General features: G+C 40.1%; 1 protein-coding gene across 2 annotated transcripts in view; it reads left to right on the top strand.

The window, feature by feature from the left end:
• The window catches only part of UBE2E2 (ubiquitin conjugating enzyme E2 E2), a 386,047-nt gene extending 374,940 nt beyond the window's left edge, over positions 1-11,107 (top strand). For both annotated transcript variants that reach the window (XM_033212784.1, XM_033212785.1), the window contains exon 6: positions 10,260-11,107. In XM_033212784.1, the coding sequence (XP_033068675.1) occupies positions 10,260-10,357 (98 nt within the window). In that variant the 3' untranslated portion in view covers positions 10,358-11,107. The remainder of the gene's footprint in view (positions 1-10,259) is intronic.
• Positions 11,108-21,012: the final 9,905 nt, after the last annotated feature.

Genomic DNA, 21,012 nt, shown 5'->3' on the forward strand with positions numbered 1-21,012 from the left:
TATAAAAAGTTGTGCTGTCATCTGGACTTTATTCTCCCACTCATAGAGCATAGGTAGAGCAGGCACAGCCTAGTTTTTAAGGGTCCTAGGATTTTTGAAATGGTAAATGAGCATTGACTTCAACTTGAAGTCACCGGCTGCATTAGACCCCTACTAACAGTCAGCCTGTCCTTTAAAGCTGTGAAGCCAGGCATTGATTTCTCTCTAGCTATGAAAGTCCTAGATTGATATCTTTCAACAAAAGGCTGTTTCATCCACAATGAAAATCTGTTTAGTGTAGCCACCTTCATCAATTACCTTAGCTAGATCTTCTGGACAACTTGATGTAGCTTCTATATCAGCAATTGCTGCTACATCTTGCACCCGCCTTGTTCCTTGGTCACCCCCAACCTTGCAATTTTATGTTAGGAAGATGGCTTCTTTTTTTTAGGAAGATGGCTTCTTTTTTAAAACCTTATGAGCCTACCTCTGCTAGCTTCCAACTTTTTTTCTGCAGCATCCTCACCTCTCAGCCCTCATAGGATTGCAGAGAGTTAGGGCCTTACACTGCATTAGGCTTTGGCTTAAGGGAGTGTTGTAGCTGGTCTGACTGTCTATCCAGACCACTAAATCCCTATCAGCAATAAGAGTGTGCTGCTTTTTTTTTTTTTTTTTAATCATTCCTGTGTTCACCAAAGTAGCCTTTGTATTTTCTTCAAGAACTTTTCCTTTGCATTCACAACTGGCACACCTCATTTGACTGTGCTTTTGTGTTTCACATATGTTGTTGGTTGCTGTTGTTGCTGTTGTTTTACAGATTGAAGGTTTGTAGCAAGCCCATGTCTGTCAGCCCCATTTTTCCAACAGCGTATGCTCTTTCATGTCTCTGTGTCACATTTTGGTAATTCTCACAATATTTCAAACTTTATTATTACATCCTTTATGGTGGTCTATGATCAGTGATCTTTGATGTTACAATTGTAATTGATTTATAATGGCCTATAAGTGTTCAAGTGAAAGAAAGAGTCACATGTCTCTCACTTTAAATTGAGAGATGGAGATGATTAAGCTTATTGAGGAAAGCATGTCAAAAGCCAAAATAGGCCAAAAGTTAGGCCTCTTGTGTGACGCATAATGCTATGCACACATAATGGACTACAGTATAAACATGCACTGGGAAACCAAAAAATATGTGTGACTCACTTTATTGTGACATTCACTTTATTATGGCAGTCTGTTACCAGACCTGTAATATTTCCAAGGTATGCCTGTATTTGCAGTACAATGATAGAGATATGAACAGGCAAATCAGAGATGGGACACATGAGACTACTAGGAAGCCCCTGGAAGACATCCTCAGGGAGGCTATGCTTGGAGTAAATGTTGAGAAATGAGTAGAAGCCTGCCAGGTAAAAAAGTAGAAAAGGTTATCCCAGGCAGAAGAACCAACATAAACAAAGGAACATAGTCAAGAAAAAGCAGGGCTTATTTTTTTATTGCATATTTTCATAACTTGATTCAGGTAATCAGATGTCGCAGAAAATACCCCCAATTTTAAAAAATATCTTAAGTTTTAAAAATTCTTATGGTAATGTCATGTAACTTCCTGTCTAATGTCATATCTAATCATGTTAAACACATTTTGCAAGGGTGCCATATGGCAAAGGGCTTTTATTTCAGGTAAATGGTGAAATTGTTGGTCCTTTTATTCTTTTTTAAATTTTTATTTATTTATTTTTGAGGTGGGGTCTCACTCTGACACCCAGGCTGGAGTGTAGTGGCAGAACCATAGTTCCCCACAATCTTGAACTCTTGGGCTCGAGGGATCCTCCAGAGTAGCTGGGAATATAGGCATGCACCACCACACCCAGCTAATTTTTAAAAATTTATGTAGAGGCGGGGTCTCGCTATATTGATGAGGTTCATCTCAAACTCCTGGCCTCCTCAAGCAGGGCTTATTTAAAAAGCTGAAAGTCATTTATTATGGTTAAAGCATGAGGGGAGGAGGCTAGAAAGATAAAGTCTGGATCACAGAAGACCTTGGGAGCCATGCTGACTTTGGGTTTTATCTGAAGAGAATGTCTTTAAGAAGACAATCAGATTTATATTCTTAAAAGATGCACACAAATACGTATTTGTCTTCAATTTGTATATGCTTTACAAGGATTAATTCATTTAATTCTCATAACAAACTATGGAGTAGGTACCATTATTCTCCCCATTTTGCAGTTGAGAAAACTGAGGCACAAAGGAGTTAATGATTTGCCTAAGGTGACCTGACGCTGTGGTGGAACTGAGTTAAAAACCCAGACATTCTGGATCCAATGCCCATGCCCTTTTCCACTATGCTTTACTCTCTTTGTGTTTCTTCAAGATGCATGTGTTTTCTTATGAAAGGGGAATAAAAAATTTTTTCATGTAATTTCTTCCATACCACCTACCAACCAAGATAGAATGTTCTTTGGTCTTGCAAATAAAGTCGTTCAGCAGTTCAGTAGTCTGTCTGTCTTTTCTTCATTTCCTCAGGATTCACTTTCCTCTTATCACTTAGCTGCTTCTTATCCCTTTTAGTCTGGATTTTTAATTGTAGTTTCAGGGGTACATATGCAGATTTGCTATATAGGTCAATTGCATGTCACAGGGGTTTGATATACAGTTTGTTTTGTCACGCAGGTAATAAGCATAGGTAATTTTTCTATCCTCACCCTTCGCCCACCCTCCACCCTCAAGTAGGCCCTGGTATCTGTTGTTTGCGTCTTTGTGTCCATAGGTACTGAATGTTGAGCTCCCACTTACAAGTGAGAATCTGCAATATTTTGTTTTCTGTTCCAGTGTTTGCTGGAATGGAAGATGATGGCCTCCAGCTCTATCCATGTTGCTGCAAAGGATGTGATCTCATTCTTTTTTATGGCCGCATAGCATTCTATTTTGTACATATATCCCACGGTTTTTTTCCTTATCTAGTGTACCATTGATGGGCATTTAGGTTGATTCCATGTCTTTGCTGATGTCAATAGGGCCACAATAAACATACACATACATGTTTCTTTATGATAGAAATATTCCTTCAGATATACCAAATAATGGGATTGCTGGGTCAAATGGTAATTCTGCTTTGAGTTCTTTGAGAAATCACCACACTGCTTTCCACAGTGGTTTGTGGAAACACTTTACACTCCCACCAGCAGTGTATAAGCGTTTCCCATTCTTCATAACCTTTCCAGCATCTGTTATTTTTTGACATTTTAATAATGGTCATTCTGACTGGTATGTGATGATATCTCATTTTGGTCTTGATTTGCATTTCTTTAATGATCAGTAATCATATTTTCGTATACTTGGCCACATATATGTCTTCTTTGAAGAAATGTCTGTTCATGTCCTTTGCCTACCTTTTAATGGGGTTTGTTTTTTGCTTGTAAATTTGTTTAAGTTCCATATAGACTCTGGATGTTAGACCTTTGTCAGATGCATAGTGTACAGATATTTTCTCCCATGCTGTAGAGTGTCTGTTTATTCTGTGGATAGTTTTGTGTGTGTGTGTGTGTGTTGTTTGTGTGTTTGTTTGTTTGCTGTGCAGACTCTCATTTAATTAGGTCCCATTTGTCAATTTTTGTTTTTGTTGCAGTTGCTTTTGGAGTCTTCATCATGGAATTTTTGCCAGGGCCTGTGTCCAGAATGATATTTCCTAAGTTGTCTTCCAGGGTTTTCATAGTTTTAGGTTTTTCATTTAAGTGTTTCATCCATCTTGAGTTGATTTTTGTATGTGGTGTAAGGAAGGGGTCCAATTTCAGTCTTCTGCATATGGCTAGCCAGTTAGCCCAGCACCATCTGTTGAATAGGAAGTCCTTTCCCCATTGCTTATTTTTGTCAGCTTTGTCAAAGATCAGATTGTCGTAAATATGTGGCATTATTTCTGGCCTCTTTATATTTTCTTCCACTGGTCTTTGTGTCTGTTTTTGTACCAATATCATGCTGTTTGGGTTACTATAGCTTGTAGTATGCTTTGAAGTCAGGTCATGTGATGCTTCCACCTTTGTTCTTTTTGCTTAGCATTGCTTTGGCTATTCAGTCTCTTTTATGGTTCCATATGAATTTTAAAATAGTTTTTTCTAATTCTGTGAAGAATGTCATTGGTAGTTTGATAGAAATAGCATTGAATCTGCAAATTGCTTTGGGCAATATGGCCATTTTAACAATCTTCTTCCTATCCGTGAGCTTGGAATGTTTTTCTGTTTGCTTGTGTCACCTCTGATTTCTTTGAGCAGTGATTTGTAATTCTCGTTATAAAGATCATTCACTTCCCTGGTTAGCTGTATTTTATTCTCTTTGTGGCTATTGTGAATGGGATTGTGTTCTTGTTTTGGCTCTCAGTCTGTATGGTGTTGTATAGAAATGCCACTGATTTTTGTGCATTGATTTTGTATCTTGAGACTTTTGTGCATTGATTTTGTATCCTGAAGTTGTTTATCAGATCAGGGAGCTTTTGGGCAGAGACAGTGGGGTTTTCTAGGTATAGAATCATATCGTCTACAAACAGGAATAGTTTGACTTCCTCTCTTCCTATTTGAATGCCTTTTATTTCTTTCTTTTGCCTTATTGCTCTGGCTAAGAATTCCAGTGTAATATTGAATAGGGTAGTGAGAGAGGGCATCTTTGTTTTGTTCTGGATTTCAAAGGGTATGCTTCTAACATTTGCTCATTTAGTATGATGTTGGCTGTGGGTTTTTTGTAGAGGGCTCTTATTATTTTGAAGTATGTTCCTTCAGTGCCTAGTTCGTTGAGGGTTTTTAACACTATGATATGTTGAATTTTAAAAGCCTTTTCTGCATCTATTGAGATGATCATGTGGTTTTTTGTTTGCGTTGTTTATATGATGGATCACATTTGTTGATTTGCATATGTTGAACCAACCTTGCATCCCAGGGTTAAAGTCTACTTGATCATGATGGATTTGCTTTTTTGTATGCTGCTGGATTTGGTTTGCTGGTATTTTGTTGTGGATTTTTGCATCTGCATTCATCAATCCCTTTTAGTCTTGTTCCCTGTCTCTGTCCTCCCTTTTCTATAAACCCTTTGGCTTCCAAAGTACCCAGTGTAGCTCCAGCAATTAAAGAGGCAAGGTGGGAGTTGTCTGAGCCTTTTTCTTCTAGAATCAAAGGTGCACATACCACAAATCTCAAAAAAAGCAAAGAGGTAGAGTACGCAATATGACAATTTTTTTTTTTTTTCTGGAAAGACAGTCTCGCTCTGTCGCCCAGCTGGAGTGCAGTGGCGCAATCATGTCTCACTGTAATCACGACCCCTTGGGCTCCAGTGAACCTGCTACCTCAGCCTCCCAACAGGTACATGCCACCACACCCAGCTATTTTTTATTTTTATTTTTTTGTAGAGATGTGTTGTCACTATGTTGCCCAGGCTCAGTCTCAAATTCCTCGGCTCAGGCCATCCTCCTGCCTCAACCTCCCAAAGTGCTGAGATTACAGGCATGAGCCACTATGCCCAATCAATATGACAATCTTTCACTTACTTTGCAAATAATAGTGATTGTTAGTTCACAGGTATGTACTCTTTGCTTCTAAATTGTATAGGGAGACAGAGGTGAGATGGAGGAAGTAGAAGGCATGTTCCCCTTCATCTATCTTGCAGTCTTACGCTTTCATTCAGGTTACTATTTTATGACTGGTATTTTGTCAACAAAAACACCATGATGCTGGGAGCAGTGGCTCTTCCTGTAACCGCACCACTTTTGGAGGCCAAGGTGGGAGGACACTTGAAGCCAGGAATTTAAGACTAGCCTGGGCAACATGTGCCATCTCTACCAAAAAAATAATAATAATAAACTGGACATGCTAGTGTGTGCCTGTAGTCCTAGCTACTCAAGAAGTTGAGGTAGGAGGGTTGCTTGAGCCCAGGAGTCAAGGCTGCAGTGAGCTGCAATCCCACCACTGCATTCCAGCCAGGGCAACAGAGTGAGACCCTCTCTCAAAAAAAAAAACATGGTTTTTACTAAACAGATGAGGAAATGTGGTTTAGAGGAAAGCTTTGTATACCCAACTTCCATTTCTATGATATTCTGTTAACCACACTGCAGATCCTATACCTCTGCCTCAGGAAACCTCTAATACCTGCCATACTGGTATTTGGGAGAATTAAGTGGTTAAAATCATCTAACTCTGTTCTCTATAAGTCTGAACATGCTCCTCTTTTCAAAAGTGTAAATTATTGACCAAAAACAGAAAATGTAGGAGACTATGATTTCAATTTACTTATCTACTGATAAATTTCGTGGTTTTTCTTTCGTAAAGATGAGGAAAACTGACAGATGATAATCTCAAATATTAGTAAAGATTTGGGAAAATAGTAACAATCTAGAAACCCAAAATGATGGGAAATATTTTCTTCTTCTTAGAGAAATAGGGTACAGTAATTTATGTTTGGAGACTGGCTTGGGTGGCAGAGTGAGACCCTGTCTCAAAAAAAAAAAAAAAAAAAACTATTTGGTTGATAACATGGTTTTTATTTTTTTAATTACCTTTTAGTTTTGCTAGATTCATTACTTTTATTTACCACTTATTAAGTTTAACATTCTGCTAAGAAACAATGTTTTCGGACTTTCACATTGAAAAGTCCTCCCATCATTAAGCATATACAATTTACCATTTTCAGCAGAGATTCGTTTTCACAACTAGCTCTTCAGGATTATTGCACTGAGCTGAATCTTTGTGTGCAGCATGTGAAAAAGTGGTTCGTAGCCTTTTTCTCCTTTCATGAAACACTAGCTTAAACATTAGCACTGCTACTGGGGGTAATATTCAGAAGATCATAGGGACATGTAGATTGATATGAGAAGATAATTACTATGTTGAATAGAATTTTAAATGAACATCAAATACTAATTGTTAGTGGTCTTTTTTATTTTTTTAGAAACAGAGTCTTGCTCTGTCACCCAGGCTGGAGTGTGGTGGCATGATCACAGCTCGCTGCAGTCTTAAACTTCTGGGCTCAAGTGATCCTCCCACCTTAGCCTCTCAAGTAGGCTGGACTACAGGGACACACCACCACACCTGGCTAATTTTTGTTGTTTTTTGTGGATATGGGATCTCACTGTGTTGCCCAGGCTGGTCTTGAACTCCTGGCCTCAAGCTGTCCTCTGCCCTCAGACTCCCAAAGTGCTGGAATTACAGACGTGAGCCATCACACCCAGCCAGTAATATGATTTTGTTTTAATTCTTTCATTGTGTATTTTTACTTTATCTCTTCATTTTATACTTTAAACAAATTTAAGATTTGTATAACTTCCAAAGATGCATGCATGGTTAATTGTCCTCACGGTGTTGTTTTTAAAGCAAAAGTTGGAGAATACACAAACATCTTAAAACAGGAAATTGATTCTTAATTCAGGTATTAGAAATGATGAAGTAAATCTATGTAAAAAGTTATTTACCATATCGATATAAAAATCATAGTTATTTTTTAAAAGATTACAAAAGCAGACCATAAATTAGTCCCTTTTTTTTTTTTAACATCGTATGTTTAGAAGTGTAGGAAGAAAACATACCACGATGTTAACAGCAGTTTTCTTTGTGTGGATTTATACATGAGATGGTCTTTACTTTCAACTTTCTGTCTTGCATATTGTCTGAGGTGGTTTTCTAAATTATTAATTACAGTTTTTATAGTTAGTGTGTATAATTTTACAGGTGAAAAAATATTTTTAAAATCAAATTTGAAAACGTAATAGAACCTTGAAAGCAATTAAATGCTATTTAAGCATGCAAAAAACAGTTTGCACAACGCACGCTAATTGTTACCAGCGCTCTAACTTGCTTTTCATTGCTTCTCCTTTTGCCTGTACTGAAATACTGTTAACACTTGATATGACACATTTTCCCACCCCACAGCTTCTTGTTCCCTTTATTCTTCATTTGTTTCCCTCCACCCCCTTTGAGCTGAAATGGCAGACCTGTCTTATTTCCAGTGTGTACACTCTGAATGTGGGTACAATTTGAGGTGGAACATATATGTCACTGTCATTCTTCTGACATTGACCCTTACCTTGATCAGTAAGTTAGAATGAATCTTCAGTGTGTTTCACTAAGTTCTATTTAATTAAACACCTATCTTGAGTAATACAGATTTAATTAAGCTATTAAGGATGCCCATGTTTCACCCTACTCTTTGCATTCTAGAATGCCAGGAATCAGAACACGATTATTTTTTTCAAAGGTACACAAATGTGACTCAGATTTCACTTTGACCCTTAATGCTCTAATGTCATTACTTAGGCTTAACTGAAAGGCTGCTTTTTTAAAAAAATATCCTGTCCAATTGCCAGATATTTTGTGTCTGCATTTAGTATTGCTGGTTTAAATCTTGTTGAATCTTGACTGGACTGGTTGAAATGGTAGAGTTTTGGTTTCAACATCTGAGAAAATGAAGGAGAAGAATCACAAAGAGTAGGCAGAGAGGCAAAAGTTTTGAACAAACCCACATACCAAGTAGTCTACTAATTGTGATATAAGTGAATATAGGAAACTGGCTTCTCCCTAGAATAATTATTATAAGATTTGCACAATTCCAGGAACACTTAAGCAGGGTCCTGTTGAGCAGACTTTCAAAGGCTTTGTTATCATCGGCCTCAGCAGATGGGTTAAAAGGTGGTGTTTCTATTATACGTTTCATATTGAGAACGTATGACCATGAGTGCCTTACAAGCTTAGTCTCAGGATCTTCCTAAGTCGCAGGTGGTGTTGGGCCACAGACATACTTCCATATTCTTTACAGTTTTTTTCCTACTAAACATTAGCTTTTGATGATTTTTCTCATTTTCCCTATTGGTTCCTTCTTACCTGACTGCTCTAATATACCCAAATTCCCAATACCTAAAAAAGGGGAAATAAAAATCAGGGAAAGAGTGAAATTAGAGAATTGGAGGGAAAAGAGTAGAATCTGGCATCTTTAGGAACCTACATTACTTTTCTTTTAATAGCTTGATTTTTTTTTTTTTTTGGTCTTTTTTTTAAAGAGAGTTTCACTCTGTCACCCAGGCTGGTGTGCAGTGGCACAATCATAGCTCACTACAGACTCAAATGCCTAGACTCAAGCGATTCTGCTGCCTCAGCCTCTTAGAGTGCTGGTATTACAAGCATGAGTCACCATGCCCCAACTTTTTTAATTAAACGTTGACCCAATCAGTATTCTGGATAGAGAGCTATCTCCCAGCACCCTGTAGTTAAGAGGGTGAATTCTGGCTCCAAGCCCGGCTCCACCCCTTGCTCCATGTTGGGCAAGAAACTCAGACTCCTTATGCTCCAGTTTCCTCCTGTGTCAGCTCCTCAGAAATCCATGTCATTAACACATTAGAGTTTTAGGACATGGTAAGTCATGGTGAGTGTTGGCTATTATTAACATCTATTCGTATTTTTGTAATAATGAGCTATGTAGATTGGATGTTCCCAAATTTTGAGGAAGAAGTGGCCTATCTCTCCCGTCTTTTGACTGTGTCCAGCTCAGTCTCTGACGTCTCCTCAGAGAAGGTCATGTGGCAGGAGAACGCCAGCTGCCTGTGGTGCTAGACTAGGCTAAGGAGTTGTCCAGACCGCCAGACTTCTTTCCAGGAGAGCTCATCAAGAGCCCTGGAGTGCCCCGCCCACAGCCCACCTGCATTTCCTCCATGAAATATCGACTTGAAGACAGGCAACTCACACGTGTAATCCCAGCATTTTGGGAGGCTCAGGCAGGAGGATCACTTGAGTCCAGGAGTTTGAGACTAGCCTGGATAACGTAGTGAGACCCCATCTCTACAAAAAAATTTTAAAAAATTAGCCAGGCATTTTGCACGTGCCTGTGGTCCCAGTTATTCAGGAAGCTGAGGCAGGAGGAGGATTGCTTGATCCCAGGAAGTCAAGGCTACAGTGAGCTGTGATCACACCACTACATTCTAGCCTGGGTGACAGAGCAAGACCCTGTCTCAAAAGAAAAAAAACCAATACAAGGGAAGCAAGGTGAGAAGTATGTGGTGGGGACAGGGAAAGAGAATAAGACTTGTCAAGAAATATGACAAGAGCTATCAGTAAAACACAGAGAGCTGACTCTTCGGGCAGCTGGTGTGAAATGTAGTCTGTCAGCAGCAGGTCACTGGCTCAGCCACAGCAGTGGTGGTCCAGGTTAGAACAGCAGCTTCTCATCTCCTCCCCTCCCACTCCTTGCGAGTTTCTGAACACTCCTTCCCCCACGGTGCTGGTATTTACTGACTCCCAACTCTGCTTTCCTTGCAGCTGACCCTCTGGTGGGCAGCATCGCCACACAGTACATGACCAACAGAGCAGAGCACGACCGGATGGCCAGACAGTGGACCAAGCGGTACGCCACATAGGGGCCTGCTGCCTGCCGCTCCCGCGGGACCTGTGCAAGCACATTCACCAAGTGCATCGGTAGCCCTGCCCACCCCTCCAGACCTCGGTTCTTATTTTCCTATTTTTATTAAATTTGGAACCATTTTGTGATGGTATGTTGTCCATCTTCCCATCCCACTTCTTCCTGCCCCACTTCCTCTCTCCCACACTCTCTTTTTTCTCTCATTTTATTCCCTTGTTGATTTCTGTTAACTTGAAAGATTTGGGATTTTTTTCCCACCTCATCATAGATGGGAACTTTTGTTTTCAGTGCAAACAATGTTGGAGCTGTAATAGTAAGAGCTTTCTTACAAAGCTTTGTATTACTGTGTGGTTTTGTTTTTTTTGTTGTTGTTTATTTGATTTTGATTTTTTTTCCTTTTGTGTGATCTTTGGGAAAACACATTCAGAATTATATCTCGTTTCTACTTAAAGTAGTGCTTAGGGTTAATTTTTTGTACTGAAGTCTTTATTGGTGGGTGCATGCTACTGGGAACAAGTTTTTGTACAAAAGCTTCAATCAGAATCACTGTGCATTACTGAGACTCTGTTTATCACTAGCCTTCTGTCCCTCACGCAGAAGACTGTTGGATTGAACAAAATAATATGTATTTTGATTTACTTAAAGTGCTTGTAAATTTCTTAGGGACCTGCCACTTTTGACTGTGGATCAGTTGATGTACACTTGTATTATTAAAGCACTCAATAAATCACTGTGGCTGATAAATGCACTTCTGGTAACCCGACATTTGCTTTGTGTCCTGGTGACCGCTGTAGCCCTACATGCAGTGAGGCTTGTCTAATTCAATTACAGGTTCAAGTGTATTTTTCATCTCAAAGCTCTAATATTTCTTTGTAGTTGAGTTGCTTAGCATGTGGAATTTCTCCAGCTGTCAGTAGCCTGATGATTTTATGGTTGTTATAGTAGATTGATATTATTTTACATATTGACTGGACATTCTTTCTGTTACAACCTTCTTTATCAACATTAAAATATGTAACTCCAAAAATAGCCTTCTTGTGAAAGTGAAGTCTGAGCTAATCATTGTGTTCAGCCACTTTCAACTTTATTTCTCTCAAAATTGTTACAGTGATTGCCCTCAAGCTTTGTTTTGTTCTTTTTTTTTTTTTTCCTCCATGATTTTAGCGAAAGAAGTAAACTCAACTGTATTGGTCACGGTCAGCTCATTCAATGACAGAGGTGTCTGTCTGGCTTCACCTTCAAGCTATTTTAGTGTGCAGCTATAGGAGGCAGAGGAAACATGTCGGCAGTGTAGTTTCTAAACACGCTGACTTGCTGATTGATAATTCAGGGTTATTTGTGTAGCAAAGCGTGGTGGAAACTCCTACTCTTGCTCCACCAAATACAGTTACAGACCCTACCATACGCTTGGTCTCATTTAAGGAACCATCGACACCTTCACTGCTGAATAGTAGGATTTATAAACATAAGTCATCCACCTCTAAATATTTTAACATTTAAAATGCCCGATTCAAAAGATACAGTTTTTGTTGTTTTTAACTAGTTAAAAATAAATCCTAAGAAAATACATTTAAATATTGCAAATGCCACTTTTAAACCAAAGTACCTGAGAATTTTTTTTGTCTTTTTAATAACGATTTTACCATTCATTTTATTTAAAAATATTTCTCAGCATAGCAGGACACCGCATGGTCTCTGATGCACTACTCAACCCTCTAGTTGTAGCAAAAGGAGCCACAGACAGTGCATAAATGCACTGGGCAGAGCTATACTCCAGTGAAACTTTATTTAGCACTACAGGCATGGGATTTGGCCCGTTGGTTATAGTTGGCCAGTCCCTGATACAGACCACCATAGACTGGGGGCTGGATGAGAAACAAATAACTATGTGTCATTTTTTTCTGTAACATAAAATAAATTCAATATAGTACAACACTAATTTTTGGAAAGTTGCTCAGAATGTTTAATTGCCTACAGAGTTTCTTACCACAAACTTTTTTATTTTTACTTGAATGCTTTAGATTTAAAAATTCAGCACTAAAAGCATTGAACCATGGAAAATAAAATTTTATTAAACTACTTTTTTCCCCTACTTTTGGCTAATTAAACCAAACCCATAATACTAATACTTTAAGGGCAATCTTTATAGGCAATTTTTAAATTAATTTTTTTTTTCTGTAGCAATGGGGTCTCACTATGTTGTCCACGCTGGTCTCAAACTCCTGACTTAAAGTGATCCTCTTACCACAGCCTCCAAAATTGTTAGGATTATATAGGCTTGAGCCACCGTAGCCAGCCAACGTGCATTTTAAATAATAAATATATTACATTCCACATTTCACATCTACTTGTACATCAGACCATTTTAAAATGTGTTATTATGCCAGGCTTGGTGGCTCACCCTGTAATCCTAGCACTTTGGGACGCCAAGGTGGAGATCGCTTGAGCCCAGGAGTTCGAGACCAGCCTAAGCAACATGGCAAAACCCAGTCTCTGCAAAAAAATACAAAAATGAACTGGGCATGGTGGTGCACGCCTGTAGTCCCCACCACTCGGGAGGCTGAGGTCGGAGGATCACCTGAGTCGGAGGATCAACGAAGTTGAGGCTGCAGTAAGCCATAATTGTGCCTGTGTACCCCAGCCTGAACAACAGAGCAAGACCCGTCTCAAAAACAAAACAAAATTTGTGATATTTAGGAACCAAAGATTACAACAACTCTAGTAGAAATTCTAGTCACTGACCTGTTTGTTTTCCTGTGACCCATTTTTAGGTTTAGTGCCAATCTGTCATATGAAGAGGCTATAAAACTTCTCTCCCCAACTTTATGAATTATTAATACTTCATGACAAATGTACACAGCCCTCAAAATGTTAAAAACTAGAGAAACTCCAGAGAAACCAACAAACGTAGTGGAGCTTAAGTCTAGATTTCAAATAACATGGTAATTTTACTTGAAATCTATAATTACAGCAGGCAATACAATTTCAATAAATTTTTAAAAATGCATGTAAAATAAGATTTAAGAGTAGTTTGACACTCAGTAAACAAAATTGTTTAAAAATACAGGGATAACATTTCTAAAAGTTAGGAATTATTTTGTACCATAATAATACTAAACTTTTCACACTACTTACTGCCAGGTATAGTATTTGTAGCTATGTTGGATGAAGTGTTGGCAGATCCTTGACGGAGGCAAGACCATTGGTTATTGAGGAAATGGTTTGAGATTATATTTGTTGATCTTAAATCGCTCAAAAGGTTGTGTCCTTAATTTGTAATCAAGCTGCAAATAAGTGGAACATTGTTTATCTGTTCTACATGAATCCACTGATGATAGCAATTGCAGAAGTAGTCAGTCTTTTCTTCTTCTTCCAAGATTAGGAAGTAAACGTGGAAGTTCATCATGTAAACTTATTTAGGAATTAAAAAGAAAGGAAATAATATGTATTCAGAATGTACTGTAGCAGGCTGTAATAAGTCATCTAATAAAAGCTCAACCTACCCCTTAAGGGTTGTAGGTGGCCCTCAGTCAGAAAAAGCTAACCAGGTGCCAAAGCAAGGTTGCCATTCAGGCATGTGACACCAGAGCCCTTGCTGTCAACTGCAAAACCACATACACCTTTCCTTTGACTATGAGGGCATACCGTAAAAATGAATTGGCATCATTCAGTCTTAGAGTCAAGGAGGAGTCCAATTCCTAAGTGGTGGGGTTTTGCCATCTTCAAAAAATGGGGAAAAAAATGTTGAAGAAAATGGGGACTTGCTATTAGATGGGAGACCGAACAGGAGGGACCAGCGTTCTAATCTTAGAGGTACTGCACTCAGATTTGACCAGCCATGGGGAAACAGGTCACTTGGAAAACCCCTGAACTTCTGTACTACAATAAAAGGGGTGTTAATTATTGTCAGGCATGGCAACTTTTTAATGTATCTTTAAAAAGAGAGGCCTTCATACTTAATACTGAAAACAGTTGAAATGACACCCAAAAAGCCCTACCAGAGTATCCTGACCACCTGCATTTTATTGCAAGGCGGCTTTATAACTGTCAGAATGTCCCTACTGTACAGGACACTTTCATATGTGGACCAGGACTGCGAGCCGAATGAGCACAGCTTATACCTGAGCTAGTCCTACACTAGTCCTCAGAGGCAACGAAGAGCTGACCTAGTTATAGTCTGAACCCTAACGTTTTAAGCTACAGCAGATCTGGAATCTTTGGGAGTTGAGACCATCAAGGAGCTTAGAGTAGCTTGGCCTCTGTGGACCTTCCACGGTAGCCTTGCATTTCCCCACATCCATGCTGCCGCCTTGGGAGCCAACTGGAACATTCATTCTCTGCTAAGTAGAAGGAATGTTCACATTCCTTTCACTCTCGCGTTCCACCAGGAGCACTGGTAATGTGAGTTAAGGTTATCTTAAAACAGAACGTCTTATGTCTCAGGAACCCCTTGGTTCTGGACAAACCAAGACTGTAGGTCACGTGAGCTTTGGTGCTCAGAGTTCCAAGGGAAGCTCATAGGCAATGCCTAGGACCAGTTTTTCCCGTAGAAATGTTTTACTTAAGGACAGGGTTTTCCTTGATGCACAATGATCCCTTTAGAAGAGAAGTGCACTCTACTATCTGAGAAACCCTGCCCCTCTCTCTGGCTTCCACACCTAGGCCTCTTCATCATTTCCTGCTTCTGAAGGCCTCTGAGGGATTTAAACCAACTGCAGCCTTTCTTTACATCTCCGAACATGGCTTAAGGTATGTATGTCTTTCTGTGAGGGAACAGGAGTAGTCTGAAGACTAATAAGCTTTTTGAGAGGATTTCTTAAAAGGAACGTGTGTGAATTTTTTTTTTTTTGAGACGGAGTCTCGCTCTGTCGCCCAGGCTGGAGTGCGGTGGCGCGATCTCGGCTCACTGCAAGCTCCGCCTCCCAGATTCCCGCCATTCTCCTGCCTCAGCCTCCCGAGTAGCTGGGACTACAGGCACCCGCCACCGCACCCGGCTAATTTTTTGTATTTTTTTTAGTAGAGACGGGTTTCACCGTCGTCTCGATCTCCTGACCTTGTGATCCGCCCGCCTTGGCCTCCCAAAGTGCTGGAATTACAGCCGTGAGCCACCGCGCCTGGCCGACGTGTGTGAATTTTTAAACATGGGACCCACACAGGAAAATGGAGGAGATGTGGTAACTACCGATCTGTCTTACCTGTTTATAAATCCATACAAAGTGGAGGCCAATCCCAATTACTCCAGAATGCCCAGTGTCAAGAGTTTTCACTTCTGGGTACGGAAGGAAACCTTACCCACTAACCTTGGCAACCTTTGGAGCCATGTGACTCCCAGTCCCCCTCTCACAGCATCCCCTCCTTCCACGCAACATGACCCTCATCCATCTTTTTAAAAATTAGATAGGAGGTTAGAGTTCAGGATGACAATCACATCCTGGTTTATAGGAAATTGAGGCCCCCTGAGAACTCATGTCAAGCTATGCAAGAGAAGAGTAACAGATGCTTTACAATTGGTGCCTCTGAGCACATTGAGAAACACCAACCAAGATTCTTGTACTTAATCCATAGTTGTACAAAGGGGCAGTGTGAGGTCACACTCTGCTGGTGAGCCTGCCACTGTGCTAAAATTGCCTAGAAGTAAGATGATCACATTCTTCACTGTCTGTTCAGTCTTCAACTTGAAACTACTGACAAAGGTAAATATGTGATGACAATGGCCGCCACCATGAACTTTGACAATTTTAGTCTCTGTCCTTTAGACCAACAGCTGACTTTTTGCTCATCACCAAACAGCTCTCAAGTACTGTGATTTGAAAATCAAAGCAGTGGATGGTCAGTTATTAGAAATGTGTGATGAGAAACTCCAGAAGCCATTATTAATTCCCCAGAGACCCCATTCACTTTAAGCAATCTATGAGGAAATTATGTTAAATTCCAGCATGACTGTGCATTTTTACTTAAATGTAAAACATATGCCTGTGTTAAAGAATCCCCAAATTCCCATGTGTTCTTAATGGGTATAGTAAAATACTAGGGTGTACTTGTCAGTCCGGATTTGGGCTGCTGGATTTGGGGGCAATGGTAATGTTTAGTTATTGCTTGGAATTTTTTTTTACAGATTTACGGGGTTACAAGTAAATTTCTGTTACATGGATAGCTTACAATTTTTTAATAGTCAAATGGGAGAAAGAAAAAATAGGTTTATATAAAAATTGTTTTTTAATATAACAATAAAAGTTTTATAAAGTGAGTATTTTTAAAGTACATTTACATAAAGATACTGCCTTGCTAGGTACTACAAAATAATCTAGAGACTGTATGTATTTAACCCCCAATATGTTTGTAAGCAATTTGCACTTGATCTGTTTTGTGGATTAAGAGGTCACAGGGTAAGTTGCTGGGTCCGCACAGTCAAGGGAGAATCAGAAGTGGGCTGTAGTTAAGAAGAATAGAAATTTTGTCAGAGTGGCATTATTATTATTTATGGCAAGAGATTGAGAGTGTATCCTCTATTTAGGGAAGATGAATGGGGAACTATAATTCCTTCTGAGGCAGAGTCTATAAATTATCCCTAATATCCATTCTCCTTTTCTTCCTTTTATTATAAATGGAACTATTGGAGTTGCAGCGGGGCATGTGGCCACCCCACTAGAAACTAAATTCCCCAACCTCTATGTGATAGGTTGATTACAAAAAATGGTCCCAGTCCTTCCCAGTATCTACATCTTTTGCAGCTTCTTTCATGAAAAGGTGGAGTCTTTGTTCCCCACCACTTGACTGGCCTCGTGACTTGCTTTGACCGGGAGACTCTGGAAGTTATCTTGTACCAGTTTCCAGCCTTGGCCTCCAGAAACCTTACACACTTCCCCACTTTCTTGGATTCCTTTCATGCCTTGAGAGTAAACCCCAGGCTAGCCTGCCAGAAGGTGAGAGATCATGTGGAGAAGAACTGAGACGATCCTAGACCAACCAATCCCCCAGTACATGTAGGAACCCAGCCAAGATCAGAGCCACCTATCCAATGTGTGTCTGATAGCAGATGCTGCATCAGCCCGACCAAGACCAGATAAACTGTCCACCTCATCCTTACATTTGTGAGCAATAATAGAAGGTATTGATTTAAGCCAGTAAGCCAGTGGTTTGTTACACAGCAATAACTAATACATTTCGTTAAGCTAGGCATAGCTGTGGAACAAAATTCTGGTCAAAAGAAGTGAACCGAAGTGACGGGAGCACATGGCAAATCTCATCCTGTAAAATGAAGCGGCCCACCCTTCACTCCCTCTTTATTCTTTCCTGTGATCTGGAATGTAGGTGTGGTGCTGGTGAGCCCATTGGGACCTTGTCAACAAGGGCAGGAATATGGAGCAGCAAGACCAAAGTTGTTCAGTTTTGAACCTGTTGAGATTTAAGTACCTTGAATACATCCAAGTAGAAGTGTTGGGTCACTGGATATACTAGCCTCCTATTCAGGAGAACACAGTCCAGCATGGTAGCTATGAAACTGGAAATCATCAGAGTATAAAGGGGAATGCAATTATGAGAGACAATGAGATTACTTAGGGAGATTAAGTGTAGAATGAGAAGACAAAGAAGACCAGAACCAAGCCTTGCAGGTGAATCACATGGCTTTTTATCTGTCCTGCCCAAAATGTCCTGAGATGACATGTTAAAACATTTTTAAGTGTGCTTATTTTAAAAATAATATACCTGCACTTTGGAAGGCTGAGGCGAGTGAATCACCTGAGGTCAGGAGTTCAAGACCAGCCTTGGCAATATGGTGAAACCCCATCTCTACTAAAAATAAAAAAATTAGCCAGTGGTAGTGGGTGCACACCTGTAATCCCAGCTACTCGGGAGGCTGAGGCAGGAGAATCATTTGAATCTGGGAGGCAGAGGTTGCAGTAAGCCAAGATTGTACCACTGCACTCCAGCCTGGGCAACATAGTGAGACTCTGTCTCAAATAATAATGATAAACCTGTACTATTTTTTTTTCACTGACTATATTTATATTTGAATGTTAATATCCAACATATATAAAGACCTTCAACACGGTAATAAGATACAGGTAGTTGATCTAGTATAGAAAAAGGTAATGAATATGATTAGATAAACCTATCCTATTAATGAAAAAAATACCATCAATAGATGAAGTATTTTGAGGAATTATGGGAAGATAAAGCAACTGGAATTATTGATGAAGTCAATAGCGGAAGTGTATGCAAAGTAAAATTCATGATGGAAAACTGCAGCGGTAAGAGCCATGCCAGAGTTAAACTAACTTCCTGCTGCTGAAATGCAGGCCCTGGAGCTGCTGTCCTGGGCTACAAGATGGTGGAGCTGCGAGGTAGCGGGAGCCTGGGTCCCTGACACCAGAGCACCCAAGTGCCCTGTTCATCCCACCCAGACCCCAGACCTTCCTGTGAAGTCTGTTTTTATCTTCTGTAACCTACCGCTGTGTTGGAGTTTCGGATGTGTGCAGCTGATCAGAGCCTAACAAATGCACACGCCAACTTCACGATGGTGGCCTTTGAGGAGGGGAGGAAACAATACTAGATAGGCACATAGAAAATATTTCAATTTTATCTCTGATTTTTTTATAAAGATGCAGCCAATAAATACGACAAATACACAGATGTTTGTTATGGTATTATCTTTACTTCTCTATGTGTAAATTTTTTCCAAATTAAAATGTTTTAAGGTGAAAAAAACATGATAAGTAAGGCTTACCTAAGGGAGGATAGAGTTTCGTTTCTGTATGATATATTTTGGTAAATTTAAATTTTTAAAAGTGAATGTGCATTACTTTTGTGATCAGAAGAAAAATAAAGACATAGCAAAAAGGTAAAATTTGGAATGGTGGAAGCAGCCTGGGTAGAAAATTGTTTCAGTAAGAATTGTTTTGAAAGGAGATGGACTGGGCCGGGCACGGTGGCTCAGGCCTGTAATCCCAGCACTTCAGGAGGCCAAGGCGGGTGGATCACGAGGTCAGGAATTTGAGAACAGCCTGACCAACATGGTGAAACCCTGTCTCTACTAAAAATACAAAACTTAGCCAGGTGTGGTGGCGGGCACCTGTAATCCCAGCTACTCAGGAAGCTGAGGCAGGAGACTCACTTGAACCCGGGAGGCGGAGGTTGCAGTGAGCCGAGACCGCGCCACTGCACTCCACCCTGGGCGACACAGCAAGACTCCATCTCGAAACAAACAAATAAATAAATAAATAAATAAATAAAATAAAAGGAGATGGACTGGGGTGGTACTTTGAGAGAGAGATTTGATCAAGAGAGGAGCTTTAAAAATGGAAGCTACTAGAGCCTGCTTACGATGATAAAAATGACCTAAAAGAGAAAGAAGGGATGGGAAGGTCCACTTGCTGCTCAGATCATTGACATCACCTGGGAGCTTGTTAGAAATGCAGAATCATGGGCCCCTGGCCCAGACTTGCTGAATCAGACTCTGCATTTTAGCAACCTCCCCAGGCAATTTACACACACATTACAGTTGGAGCACTAAGCGGGGTCACACTGAGGGGCACAAGCCTTTTGGTAGGAAGGGCAACTTTTCTGTCATCGCAGGAAGGAAGATCCTGTGGGCTAGTGTAGATGCAGGGAGATTTGGTTGTTTGGAAATGGAAAGATGAGAGAGTCACCCTAACAGTTTCTATTTTCTGAATAAAGAATAAAGCAAGATCACCTTCTAGGAGGCAGGAAGGGAATGTGGGAGGTTGAGAAGAAAGTAAGAAATAGTCATCTCAGGAAGGAAAGAGTAACCTTATAGAAACATGGTAGGATTGCCAGCCAAGGTTGAGTGTCCTCGAGGAGTGTGAGCTCATGAGCTAAAAGAAGTTAAAACTAGTCAGCCAAGTTGTGTAGCTTTGTCCAGCCACATTCAGCACACAAGCAAGAGAAGGCAGACAGCCAAATAAGAGAATTAAGAAACTGAATTAATGAAGGAACTTGCAAGGAACTGATTAAGTGATGGATCCTGAAATCCATCCTGGTCATGAGTGTTCAAAGGCAAGAGGAGGATGGAAGGTAGTAATTACAGATGAAATAGTGGGCTGTCTGGTATTAATACATTTCACTGTATGATTAGACTTGAAGGTTTCGTTATTGACAACATAGTCAAGTTACTATAACTGGAGCAGATCTCCTGCCATTCTGAGTAGAAGAATTATTCTCCACATGGCTCAGGTTTTGGAAACTACTGAGTTTATGCAATTTAGATATATGTGCCACTGTATTTATCCACGAGTATTGAAAATTGAGGAAATCCTGTAGTCTGAATTACCAGTAAAGGCAATACGGGGTGTCCTGAGAAGGGGAAGAGAAGAATCACTAGCATGCTGGCCCATGCCAGCATCTTTACATCCATTTCCTCCTCTAATCCACAGGATAAACTCTGTAAGAGAGGCATAATCACCCCCCAGTTTATAAGTGAGGAAAATGCCACAACAAGGTTAAGTAACTTGCCCAAGGTTACCCAGCTAGGAAGAGTGACCCTGTCAGGATTTTGGCCCTCTGGGTTCCAGACCCTTCCTTACACCTCCCCATCTCTCTGTAAAAGATCCCCTTAGTTGTGATCACATGTACAAACAGGTGCACGTGGGCCAGCACACACATTCCACAGTTCTGGCCACATTTTGTTTGGCT

Source organism: Trachypithecus francoisi, unplaced genomic scaffold (genome assembly GCF_009764315.1).
Source record: "Trachypithecus francoisi isolate TF-2019V2 unplaced genomic scaffold, Tfra_2.0 Lachesis_group0, whole genome shotgun sequence".
NCBI classification, from domain to species: Eukaryota; Metazoa; Chordata; class Mammalia; order Primates; family Cercopithecidae; genus Trachypithecus; species Trachypithecus francoisi.